Raw genomic sequence first — 12,302 nt, forward strand, 5'->3', positions numbered from 1 at the left:
TCACACGGATTATTCAAAACAAATTCTTAATATATTTGTGAAGAAATCTTTTATTATTTTAAATTACATTATGCATGAGCTACTTTAAGCTGCTTGCATGCATACATCGTGAAACGTGTTACTCTTTTTACACATTAGTTACTCTTAAATAAGAATACACAATATACAAAAAAGATTACTTACCTGGGTCATTTTTTTTTTATCTTTCTCATGGGAATGGAGCTTGTGTAATATGTCATTTGATATATGAAAACCTTGGCTGTAAGTTGTTAAATTTTGTACTTATTGGAGGGGTGGTAAATAAATTGAAGAAGGGATGCCTAGAGAAAAAATGACCTTTTCTCACACTAAGAGAAACTCAGGATTTCTTTTTAGTATTACTTTATAAAAATCAAGAACTTAAAACTTGTATACTATTAAAATATGAATTTTTAGCTAATATTTTGTGCTATTCTAATTGGTATAACAAACTAAAAGTAGTTTAATTAAATCTTGAATGTAAGACACTAAAAACCTTGGGATATGTGCTAAAAATGCCTGACAAGATAGGGTTAAAGGAAGGACATTTCCATTAGTGCTAGCAGGTCAAGTATGTAGCAACTCTTACAAATTCTTGTTTTTAATTGTAGACAGACTTAACAAAAGTAGCTAATATAAAATTCAAATTTTTAGGTTACTGTAATGAAACTTTGGTAAAATAAAACTGAAATTATCTAATCAGAGTTGGTCATATTTGATGTGCTGGTTTGTCATTTTTTTTCCATTGTGATTTATTGATTTGGAAGTACGTACAGAGTATTGTAACTGAAAATGACAGAATAAGAGTTGAAGAAACTTAATGTAAACTTTATGTATAACATTAAGTTTGGATAATGTTATTCTAACTTTATTCCTATGACTTTGAATATTGTGTTCAGTCTTGGGCTCCTTACCTTAGGAAAGACATTGAGTTGTTGGAAAGGGTTCAGAGAATGGTGCTTGGGATGGGGGGGGGGATGTCATGTGAGGAGGGGCTGAAATCACTGTTTTCTCTTGAAAAAAGAAGTTAGGAAGGGGGATCTGATTGAAGTGTTTAAGATTGTAAATGGAATTGATAGTGTTGATGTATCATCTTTTTTTATATTTAAAAGTGAGTAGTAGGACTAGAGGACACAAATATAAATTGTCAGGGTAGGTGTCATCTTTGGCTAAGATAGTTTTATTTTTCTAACAGGGTGGTTGGTTTTTGGAATGGGCTGCTTTCAGATGTTGTAGAGGCAATAAATTTAAGTGAGTTTAAGAAAAAGCTTTAAGTATGAGTGAGAAGGGCTGGCGTATGTATGAACTGCATACTTCCAAGAAGCCTTGCTTTGACAGAATTAATATCAAAATATTGATTAGACAAAGCTGCAACAGTTAGTTGCAACTAGCATCTGTAAAGAAATAATGTTTTGGGACAACATGGGACTTATTGGTCCATCTCTGCTGTTCCATTCTCTAAATTAAATTAAAATAATTTTTAAACAAATCTTAAAGCTTGCTGCTTGACCATCTAGTGTATGTAGGATTCGGAGAGAAGCTTGTCTTTGAAAGAAACCAGTTTTCTTCCATAATAACCGATTTGCCACTCTGAGTACTGACACTCAAGTTGTAGTTTTCCACATCATATTAGACAACTTTTAAATATTGGACAGTGTTACCAATTATGACACTGTTCAGATTAGTCTTAGCTTTTCAATTATAATTAATGTTTTATTTTTCTACTTTCTAACACTTTATTTCCAATGACTTCTTCAAGTGAACACATCTTAGACCAGTGTTGATTTGTACCAGTTTAAATAGTTTCTAAACAAACTATATAACTATAGATGTTGGGAACAGTTTATTTAACTGTAGGCAGTGTTTGTTTTGGTAGGTGCTATTTAAGTTTGGGTGTTCTTTGGATGTTTATACAACTTTCATTAAAATATTTTTTTCTGATTTATTCCACCAGTTAATGTTTTATTTACAGACACCCAGTGCTGATGAGGAAGTGAACTTGCATTTTGTGACTTTTGTTGAAGTCGATGATAGCCTGTATGAACTGGGTAAGGAACTAACCTAAACTTTATGAGAATTTGTGATGGTTCTGTTTTTCGCTAATTGGTTCTCAGCTATACACAAATACTAAACTGTCTTTTATATAAACTACCCAGTTTACTTGTATTTTGGATCAAAAATAGTTAAGTGATTTATTTTTTCTTCAGATCATTCAAGTTATTGTTCAAAATTAAGTAATTAAAAATCCTCCAGAGTGGTTACTTAACTCTTTCAGCATGGGCTGGGTCCCCTGGACCAACCTCATAACCGTTTTGTGCTTGATATAGTTTTTATACTATAACTTTTAAATTAGTAAGTGAATGTTAACAAAATTTGCCACATTATCAGTAAACATTACATGCTTTCATATACGTGTGTGTGTGTGTGTGTGTGTGTCTTGTGCCTTTTTTTCTCTTCATGTGTTCCATATCCAACATGCAAAGTAACTTTCATTTTAAGATTAAAAATACTACATCAGAAATTTTAAAATTTTGCAAGCAAAATCTTTATAATGTCCAGATAATTATCAATTGTTCATAAGAGAACTTTCTTTTATCTGTTATTTTTAGTAACGAATCTCTATGGGTACCATGGAGTTGACTGATCTCGTAACCACAATAAAAATAAAAAAAATAAAAATTAGGAACTATATATTATGCCCTTCATTCTAGAATGAATGCAAATTATAATGTAAAGGTTACTAAGCCTTTTAAAGTTTTGCACATGGAGAATATGAATTTTTTTTTTTTAGGTTTTGTATATACATTTGAATAACTAAAAAATCAAATTACTGCATTAATACCATAGAATTCCACTAATTTATAAAGCTTAGTAACTAAGATGTATTTTATTCTAAAAAAAATATGAAATTTTGAGCAGACTAAAGACGCAGCCTACCATATTGAAATCTTGGTTCAAAAACAAGAAATAACATCCAAGCTCATTAAAATGGCTGAGAAAGCCACTAGGGGCCATTTTTAAATTCAGATTGGTTATTCATGACATATATAGAAGTGTATATTAGGAGCATTTCCAAAAATGGAAAAAGGTGGGCAGGGTGCTGCTGTTTGATTTATTATTTGAGCAAGATAAAACTTATTTATTTTATATTCTAGCTTGTCAATATTGGTAATTTGAGTTCCTAATTTGTACGAAACTATAGACTTAGTATTTTGACTTCACAAAAAATCTAATTTGAGCCACTGCTGCATTCAACATACCATGTGAGACACAAAAATCAATGTTTCTGTTTTTTTTAATATTTACTTTTAAGAAATTGAATAATTATAATCTACAGTTTGATACCAAACTTACTGACATAAATTCATGAAATAGTAGTTCAATAGAATTTTAAATGTAAGTCTACAAACAAGATGACATGACCTTTCACCCGTGACCGATCTTGAAAGGGTTAAAAGAACATCCTGGATCTTGTCAAACAAATCTCTGGAAAGGTTGTCTGTAATTTCTGTAGATGGTGCCTAATCTGTCAAATATTCACTGAGAATTGTTACTGACTGTTGCTTGTAGCCTCTTAAGGTTAATATTAGTGTTAATACAATTGGTCACTACATAACATGGAATATTTAAACTACTTGATGATACTTGTCTTTCCCTGTAGTTGTGTTACAGTATTCTTGTGTGTAGGTACAGAATTACTACATACACCATTAGTATTGACTGAACTAGATAAATTAAGATGCAGGACTTTTCGCACGAGTTTTTAATTCTAAATGCTAATTAATTTTGGTGAATTACCAGATAATTTTATACTACGGTCTACCTAAAATAGAAAACTTGTCTTATTTTTCATAAGATGAACACGCATTACTTCTTCAGACCGGTTAATTCCGTTACTTTTACAAACAATTAAAATTGGTTTATCTGTTTGGACTGATGTTTCTCTATTAATATCTATCTGTAGATGGTCGTAAAGCTTTTCCAGTTAACCATGGTCCAACTTCAAAGGATACTCTGTTAAAGGTAAGTCTACTTTTTAATTTGTTGTTCTTGAATAGGTTTTCCTGTTCTCCTGTGAGTAGCAAATGGTTGTTAGCACTGAAAGATCCAAGAAAATTGATTAGTAGCCTGTCAATAATGAAATTAGTCTTAAAGTTGTCACTATTTTACATTAACTATACAAGCCTTACAATGTATTAGCTAAATTTAAAACACTTAACGAGCCATATTACTCAACTTAAATTCCACTAATTGTCCAGCTCCCAACGAAAATATCTAAATGTACGTACTTAATGTTGTATGATGTAGACCTGGAGAGCAGTGGATGTGTTCGGTATGCACGTACTTAATGTTGTATGATGTAGACCTGGAGAGCAGTGGATGTGTTCGGTATGCACGTACTTCTCCAGGTCTACATCATACAACATTGGCAGTGGATGTGTTCGGTATGCACGTACAGTATAAAGTACAAATCCAGGATTTCCTTACTTTAAGGGTTAGTAGTTATAATGTTTCACGTATGAAACATTTAACTGTACAGTATGTTCAACAATCTTAGCCTACTATGTTAAATGTTGGTTTTACTAAAGTAAATTCTAAGAACAAGTTATGGGACTAATTATTAGATTGGTCAGTAATCCAGATATTCTTGCTGTAGTAGATATTAGTACTTAAGTTGTACGTTTTATATAATTGTAACAAAAGCTGTTCTTAAAGGTAAATCTGATGCTTTTATTTAAGATTGTGGGCCTACAAGTGAGTTATGAAGTAAAGCATTACTTTGTTTACTACGTACTTATAGGCTTAACTTGTAAAATATGAGCTAAACTTCGTCAAACCAGTTTTTTTAGTGGATTAGTTATCCTAGAAGAGATTCTGAGTAGCTGGTACCCTGCACATAACTGTTGACCTTTAAATATAAAATAGCTTAATATTTGGAACTAATTGGTAATGATAAGAGAAGTTATAACCTGAATGTTAATGTCAGCCACTGTGTTTAAAAGTTTGTAATTATAATGTTTGTTGGAAATCGTTCCACGATGGGTAATTGTTGTGTATTATGTAAATTAAATCTTGTTCAACTTGTAGGATGCTGCTGCTGTGTGCAGGAAGTTCATAGAGCGGGATCCTGAGAATGTCAGATTTAATGTTGTGGCCCTGGCAGCAGCTGCTAACTGAAGGTCTGTTCTAGTCAGATCTCATAGGTAAGATTGTTAACTGTAGTTGTTGAGTCGAGAGTAATTAGCAAACTTGTCATGTTGTGTTGTAACGTATGGACTCTGTTCTATGGATGGGGTGGCTTGTAATCTTGTGTGTTGTAACATATGGAGTCTGTAATCTTGTGTGTTGTAACGTATGGAGTCTGTAATCTTGTGTGTTGTAACGTATGGAGTCTGTAATCTTGTGTGTTGTAACGTATGGAGTCTGTAATCTTGTGTGTTGTAACGTATGGAGTCTGTAATCTTGTGTGTTGTAACGTATGGACTCTGTAATCTTGTGTGTTGTAACGTATGGACTCTGTAATCTTGTGTGTTGTAACGTATGGACTCTGTAATCTTGTGTGTTGTAACGTATGGACTCTGTAATCTTGTGTGTTGTAACGTATGGACTCTGTAATCTTGTGTGTTGTAACGTATGGACTCTGTCTTCAACCTGTGCAACAAGGTTGCTATGATTATGACGTGTTTTAACAGTGCAGTTCTTTCATGAACTGTATTTCCTGTATTTGAATAGTTTCTTTGGTTTTAAAGCAGCTGCAGAGAATTAACACAACTAAATCTGCTAGTTTACAGATGTAAACTGAGCTACAGTTACCTTCTTTAGAAGTGAATAAATGACATAATTTAACTTTAGTTCGACATCTTCAAGTTTTCATTAGTTGGTAAAAATTTCCAAGTAAAATTACTTATTAGTTACAACTACTTCTTGCTGAACAACATTTGCTTTCTGTTCGTGTTGACGAGTGGGGAAACCTCTTGGAGTTTGGTCCAGAAACGCTATCTTTTAGAGCATAAATGTGTGAATAGTGTCTTAATATTAAGATTTGTTTTATAAATATGTAAACAATTTTGCCAAATGTATTTAGCTAACAAGGAAATCATAGTGAAATTTGTATTTTAAACTTTGATATTTAGACAACATAATCTAAATCTTTTTTATATAGAATATAACTTCAGACATGCATGTTATTTATAGTTTATAACCAACATAGGTAATGCATTTCAATGTGATTTTATTGTTTTTAATGTCCTAGAGTCAATATCCAGCAACTTAAGGTTTTGAAAAGAATTTTTTTCCTATTGTTTCAGCTCACCTGAAATTAGGCTTAGTGTGGATTTTGACTGATTATTCCTTCGTGCTGACATCATTGGAATATTGTGGCCTTTTTTTGGATCTGTTCACTTCTTAAAAGCAGTTACCTAAACTTTCAGCTAAACTTACCTATTTTGCTATGGCACTGTTTTTGTATGTCATTGTATTTACTCTTAACAGTTAAACTCTTGACACATTGGTCAGTTTTTATAATATAAATTTTTTGTTATTAAATTCTAGAGGCATTGCTCATATAGCCAAAGTCATTTTATGTGTTTATTACTGGTTATTTTATTTGTACTTAATATTTTGATATGGATTAAAATGTTAAATACTCATTGTTATATTGTCAAACCCAAATATTTTCAATGTTTAAAATGAGTTACAAAACTTTCTAACATCAGCTTTTCTCATTATCCTTGAAACTAAATTATTTTTAACTAAATTCGCATAAACCTAAATATTAAATTTAGCAAATAAGGGTTTTGTTGTTGGCTTACATAGCTGTAGTGCAGAGAAACTACCTATCACAATATATCAGTACATGGCTAATTTTTAGCTTGCTTATACCCTTAGTTTTGGAAGTTCGTAAGTAACCAAAGCATTTATAGGCTATTTGAATTACTTGTTGAATGTTGTTTTTAACTTATGTAACTTGTTTTAGCACAATCCTTTAATATTTTGACATTCCACGCCTCTGTATCAGTATTAATTGTCTCAATAAAGAACGCTGCTAATTGGCTGTCTTTTTCTTGATACACGAGGCCTAAGACAAAATGTCTTAATACTACAACTATGTACTGATGTTACAACTTGTGAACTTCTGACCTCTGTTTAACAACTTCAGACTTGAATAGTACAAAAAAAACCTGAGTAACTTCAATAGATGGACCTTTCTTCATCAGGGGCAAACTAAGTTAAATATGATGTGAAGTGATATCGTGGTTATCGAAAGTAGCTTACGATGAACACAAGTGCCTTGATTAGGTTTGTAATCATTCTCGTGTTCAAAATTCTTAACACAGTTGATTGACTGCTAACAAATAATGCACTAACGGCTTCTGTTAAACCTTGGTCTTGCTAGAAAAAAAAATTAACTCGTTAATACTTGAAATGCAGATAACGTATGATATAGGCTAAGTTCACGTGTAAGCATAACTTCACAAATGAGAATTCGGAAGCAACAAACGTCAAACTTACGGAATTATTTACCAAATTTTCTCGATAATCAATACACTATCTAAATCACTCGGTATTTACTTTAACTGATTAAGTAATTCAACGACTAATATTTATAGCGTACTCCCATTTCTATATAATACACGAAGTTTCTAGAGTTCTTTCACAAATTCTGGATATAATGCGTCATCATTACGTAATGGCACGATACCCCTAGCGAACAAATAACTAAATTAAAATATTAATAATATAGCTTGCGATTAGTATTAGGTGATTGAAAAAATTATATTCGGTTTTACTTTGCTTGAACTCGTAAGTTGATGAGATAAATTTGTCTTTAGATGTATGGAGGCCCAGAAAATTGGCTACAGGTTGTCTACTCAATGTGAGGGCTAGCATACATTTTTCGTTAACGTTATAAATCAAAAGGATGCTATAATAATACCAGCCCTAAATTTGGGAACGCTGAAAATGTTTGACTTGTTTACAAATATTTACTTGTAAAACGGATATAATTATGTACAAAGTAGAAATAAAACTTAAATTAATTGCATGATTTATTGAACATGGTTTAATCGAAAGTCCACTTAGTATTTACAGTTCCTACTATGTTTATCCAAGACCCGTGTATGCTGAACTGAAGGTTAGTTATCCTTTAGATTCCTTCTCGCACTCCTTAAAAGTAACATTATTAAACAGTTTTTATTCAATTTTATAAAATATAAGTAGTATAATTCAAAACTCTTAGCCATAACTGTAGGCTCTTATCTAGTGAGTAATGACATCAAAATAATTTTCAGTGGACTTGCTTATTTCTCAATTCATGTAACCAATCAAAACTAGATAGAAATGTACAGATAAAATACATTTGTAAACGTGGTTTTATTAAGGGATGTTTCAAACTTTTTTCGTGACATTATCTAAACAGAATTGGTTCGGGATGTGGTTTAATAAGTTCAAACCTAATGAATTATTCATGAGTGTATTGACATATATATAAATTATTTGTTTTTCGAGGTTTAACTTCCTACAGACGGTTAAGCCTTCATATCGTACCATCAAGTTTTTGTTGTCTTTCATTTCTGAAGAGTGTATATATATATATATTTAATGAGGAAACTTGTTTTTAAAAACTTCTGAAAGAATTTTTGCTTTTCTCGTCATTTAAGTTTCTTCAGTAGAAATTCTTTTCAGTTGCCCGAGAGAACCTAAAGTTTGACTGTGGAATGTTTGGAACAAAGTACCCGAGTTGATACTTATAATTTGAACTAGCTATTATCCAAACAATCTGTTGTACTCTAAGGGTAAACATGAGAGGGAAGTTTCTTTTATACGGCATTATTTTTACCTGAATGTGAACAAGGGCGTTATTATGATACAGAACTTAAAAGCAGCACGAAAAAATATTATCACATGATGATATCACCTATACAAACTAATACACTGTCAATGAAAATTGATCTATTTTAACAAAAACGCTTTCGCTGCCAATAGATGGCACTACACAACATTAGATTTCACAAGCTAGTAGTGTGAACTATCAATGGATAATTTATACTTAATGTATCATTCGAAGTTGTGAAAGAACCTCCAGTTTTCAAAAGTTCTAGGTTTAATTTAATTTGTTTATAAAATCTCGTCTAACGTTCTTCCCCAAAAAAGATTGGTATTGACAGTTGCACTGAATTGTTTAGCTGTCTGTTAGCAAGATAGAACCGACGACCCACAGTTATCAGCTACCTTAGCACTGCAGATTTTTTTTAATGTACTGTATGCATACTTTCATGGCCAAATGAAAAGTCACAAATATTTTATCCTGACTATAAAATATTATAATTTTACGATAATTTCCTGAAAATCAGTTCAGAAAAGGCTCGAATTTTGTTTTAAAAGATGGAAAATATTTATTACACAAATCGATGAGAAGCCTACCGGGCGTGGGTGGTTCACCTTTTGTTATTTCACGTGGAACAATTAACTTGTACAGCCAATAACTTGAAATAATAATACTGTTTCATGGTTGTTTATTTTATACAACTGCATTCTTTCTGTATGTTTAATTACTGAACTCTGTTTATATTTCTTTTCCTAGAAACAGTTTCCTCGAAGGCAAACAACCATTACTTATGTCCATCACTGGAAAAGCGGTAGCTGTACGGACATAAAACGCTCAAATCTGGGGTTCGATTCCATGATAAATCACCCATTATTCTATTTACCAAACATGACAAAATTAAATTAGGAATAAATCACACATCGTTCTATTTACTAAACACGAACGTGACAATTAAATTAGGGATAAATCACACATCGTTCTATTTACTAAACACGAACATGACAAAATTAAATTAGGAATAAATCACCCATTATTCTATTTACCAAACGTGACAAAATTAAATTAGGGATAAATCACACATCGTTCTATTTACTAAACACGAACATAACAAAATTAAATTAGGAATAAATCACCCATTATTCTATTTACCAAACGTGACAAAATTAAATTAGGAATAAATCACACATCGTTCTATTTACTAAACACGAACATAACAAAATTAAATTAGGAATAAATCACACATCGTTCTATTTACTAAACACGAACATGACAAAATTAAATTAGGAATAAATCACACATCGTTCTATTTACTAAACACGAACATGACAAAATTAAATTAGGAATAAATCACACATCGTTCTATTTACTAAACACGAACATGACAAAATTAAATTAGGGATAAATCATCCAGTTGTCTATATCTTATTTACTTAATACATGTGAATATATTCATGTGTAACGTTGTCTATAACTTATTTACTTAATACACGTGAATATGTAAAGTCAAATTTATTGAGATCCTCACATGAAAATATTTATCATAATGTACAACATTATTAGCTAGCCTACTTAAACACAGATGGTGTTCTGCTGGTGATTAAGTACTTTGCACGCCCTCTAAGTTATGGTACGTTTGTTATACAGAATTAGCTTCACTATATTACAAATTACCTTTTGGTTTTGATCTTCAAAGATAGAAGGTTAGTTCTTATTAAATAACTTGTCAAACAGATTTCAGAAGAAATAAGACGGAGAAACAGCGGCTGGGAATAAAACAACAACATTTTAGAAGTATGTCAGTTTTTCTAAACTATCATTTGACGCATGTCTACGCTATGACAACTGTATATTGATTCGAAGATGAAAAAACTTTAAAATTTTCCGTTTCTTCAATAAACAAATAACTGAAATAGCAGTATCTCTATTTCGTAAGACTTACAGCAAGTGTGGTTTGATAAAATAAGTTTCATTTAAGGACTTTAACTTTGTAAATAATTACATCTTATGATATACAACACACACAGTAAACATTAAAAATATTTTTACATCACCAACGTTAAAAATAATTGACATGTAAGAGATGTATGTTTATAACTTTAACATGTTTATAAACTGTAAGATATAAAACTCTAATGTTGTATTCAAGTAACCACTCGCTTGTTTCTCTCCAACGAACCTCGGTAAGCCTACTATTTGTCTACAGTGCCAAGGTTATAATCAAATACGTGTCAATCATTTTGTTTTGGGAAGTCAAGATCCATGAAATTGCCCCCTCACCTAACTGCACCCAAGTAAATGGCGTTTCATCATCATTTCGGGTGAAACGGTTTGGTAAATTAGGCCTGTTAGAAAATGACTCTACTGGGAAGATACAAGGATATAAACCATGGTTGAAAATGTGTTGCTATGGTAACGCGGATTTAAAAAATATTAAAGAACAAGGCAACAGAAATTTGTGTCATACGTTTGTTTTTGATACCCCCTCCCCACTCAAGTGTAAATATATATATATTTATATATCAGAAGACGGACTTAACATCATTACTACATTGTTAAATACGTAGGCCATGGTTTCAAATACTAACGCTGCTGTTGACGTCAATGGCGTGTTCCATAATGGTGTAATTAATACCAATTACTTTGAGTTTGACGTAAATGATTCGATTTACGTCAAAAATAAAATTATAGATTGATTTATTTCATGGTGAATTTATAGAAAAACTGGAAAAAAGAATCAGGAACGTTGAACAAAATGAGAAAATAGCGAAATAGTTGAGGAAGTTGTAAAATATTCAAATACTATTAAAGATATATATATATTTATTTATAGAAATAAGCCAATTAAACAACATTCACAAATTTAAGAACTTGCAAAAATTAAAATTTCAGTTAAAATTACAGAAATGTAGAATCGTTTGATCTTCATCGATCGTTTGAAAAACAAAATGTTGCTATACAAGCTAGCCCTAATAAAGTGGCTACCGAGTTGTTACAATGGCCTTAAATCAACGAATAAAATCGTTTTCAAAACTTAGGCTATTATGTATATTTACGCACGAGCGAAATGTTTAATGTTAAATACAGCAATTAATATAACTACGAGCTATTTTATAGAGCCAGACAGAAACATGGCAACACTATGGTTATTGTGTAGTCAGGAAAGTTCTAATTATACAGCAACTTAATCTAGTCGTCAACGAAAACATTGCAAAGTATCAAAATAGGTAGGGGGTGTCGTAGAGGGGAAATGTTTTAGTGTAAAATAAAACAAACTTGTGGTACCTTTATAGAAATGGATACCTGAACAAAAGTACAGTTAAACCAGAAGGCAATCGTTAATTTTATACAAATTTCAAATTTAGTTGTGATGTAAAATATTAAATACACGTACTTTGTTTGTTGTTGATGTAAAACATTAAATACATGTACTTTGTTTGTTGTGATGTAAAACATTAAA

The 12,302-nt window shown here is 31.4% G+C and overlaps 1 protein-coding gene across 1 annotated transcript; it reads left to right on the forward strand.

Moving 5' to 3' along the window:
- Window positions 1-1,960: 1,960 nt before the first annotated feature.
- Window positions 1,961-7,067, forward strand: LOC106476531 (ubiquitin carboxyl-terminal hydrolase isozyme L3-like). The gene is made up of 4 exons (XM_022380367.1): window positions 1,961-2,066; window positions 3,983-4,041; window positions 5,107-5,222; window positions 6,327-7,067. Exons 1-3 carry the CDS (start codon window positions 1,976-1,978, stop codon window positions 5,194-5,196), a joined length of 240 nt encoding a protein of 79 aa, XP_022236075.1. The 5' UTR covers window positions 1,961-1,975; the 3' UTR covers window positions 5,197-5,222; window positions 6,327-7,067.
- The last annotated feature ends 5,235 nt before the right edge of the window (window positions 7,068-12,302 follow it).

Source organism: Limulus polyphemus, unplaced genomic scaffold (assembly GCF_000517525.1).
Source record: "Limulus polyphemus unplaced genomic scaffold, Limulus_polyphemus-2.1.2 Scaffold10804, whole genome shotgun sequence".
In the NCBI taxonomy this organism is placed as follows: Eukaryota; Metazoa; Arthropoda; class Merostomata; order Xiphosura; family Limulidae; genus Limulus; species Limulus polyphemus.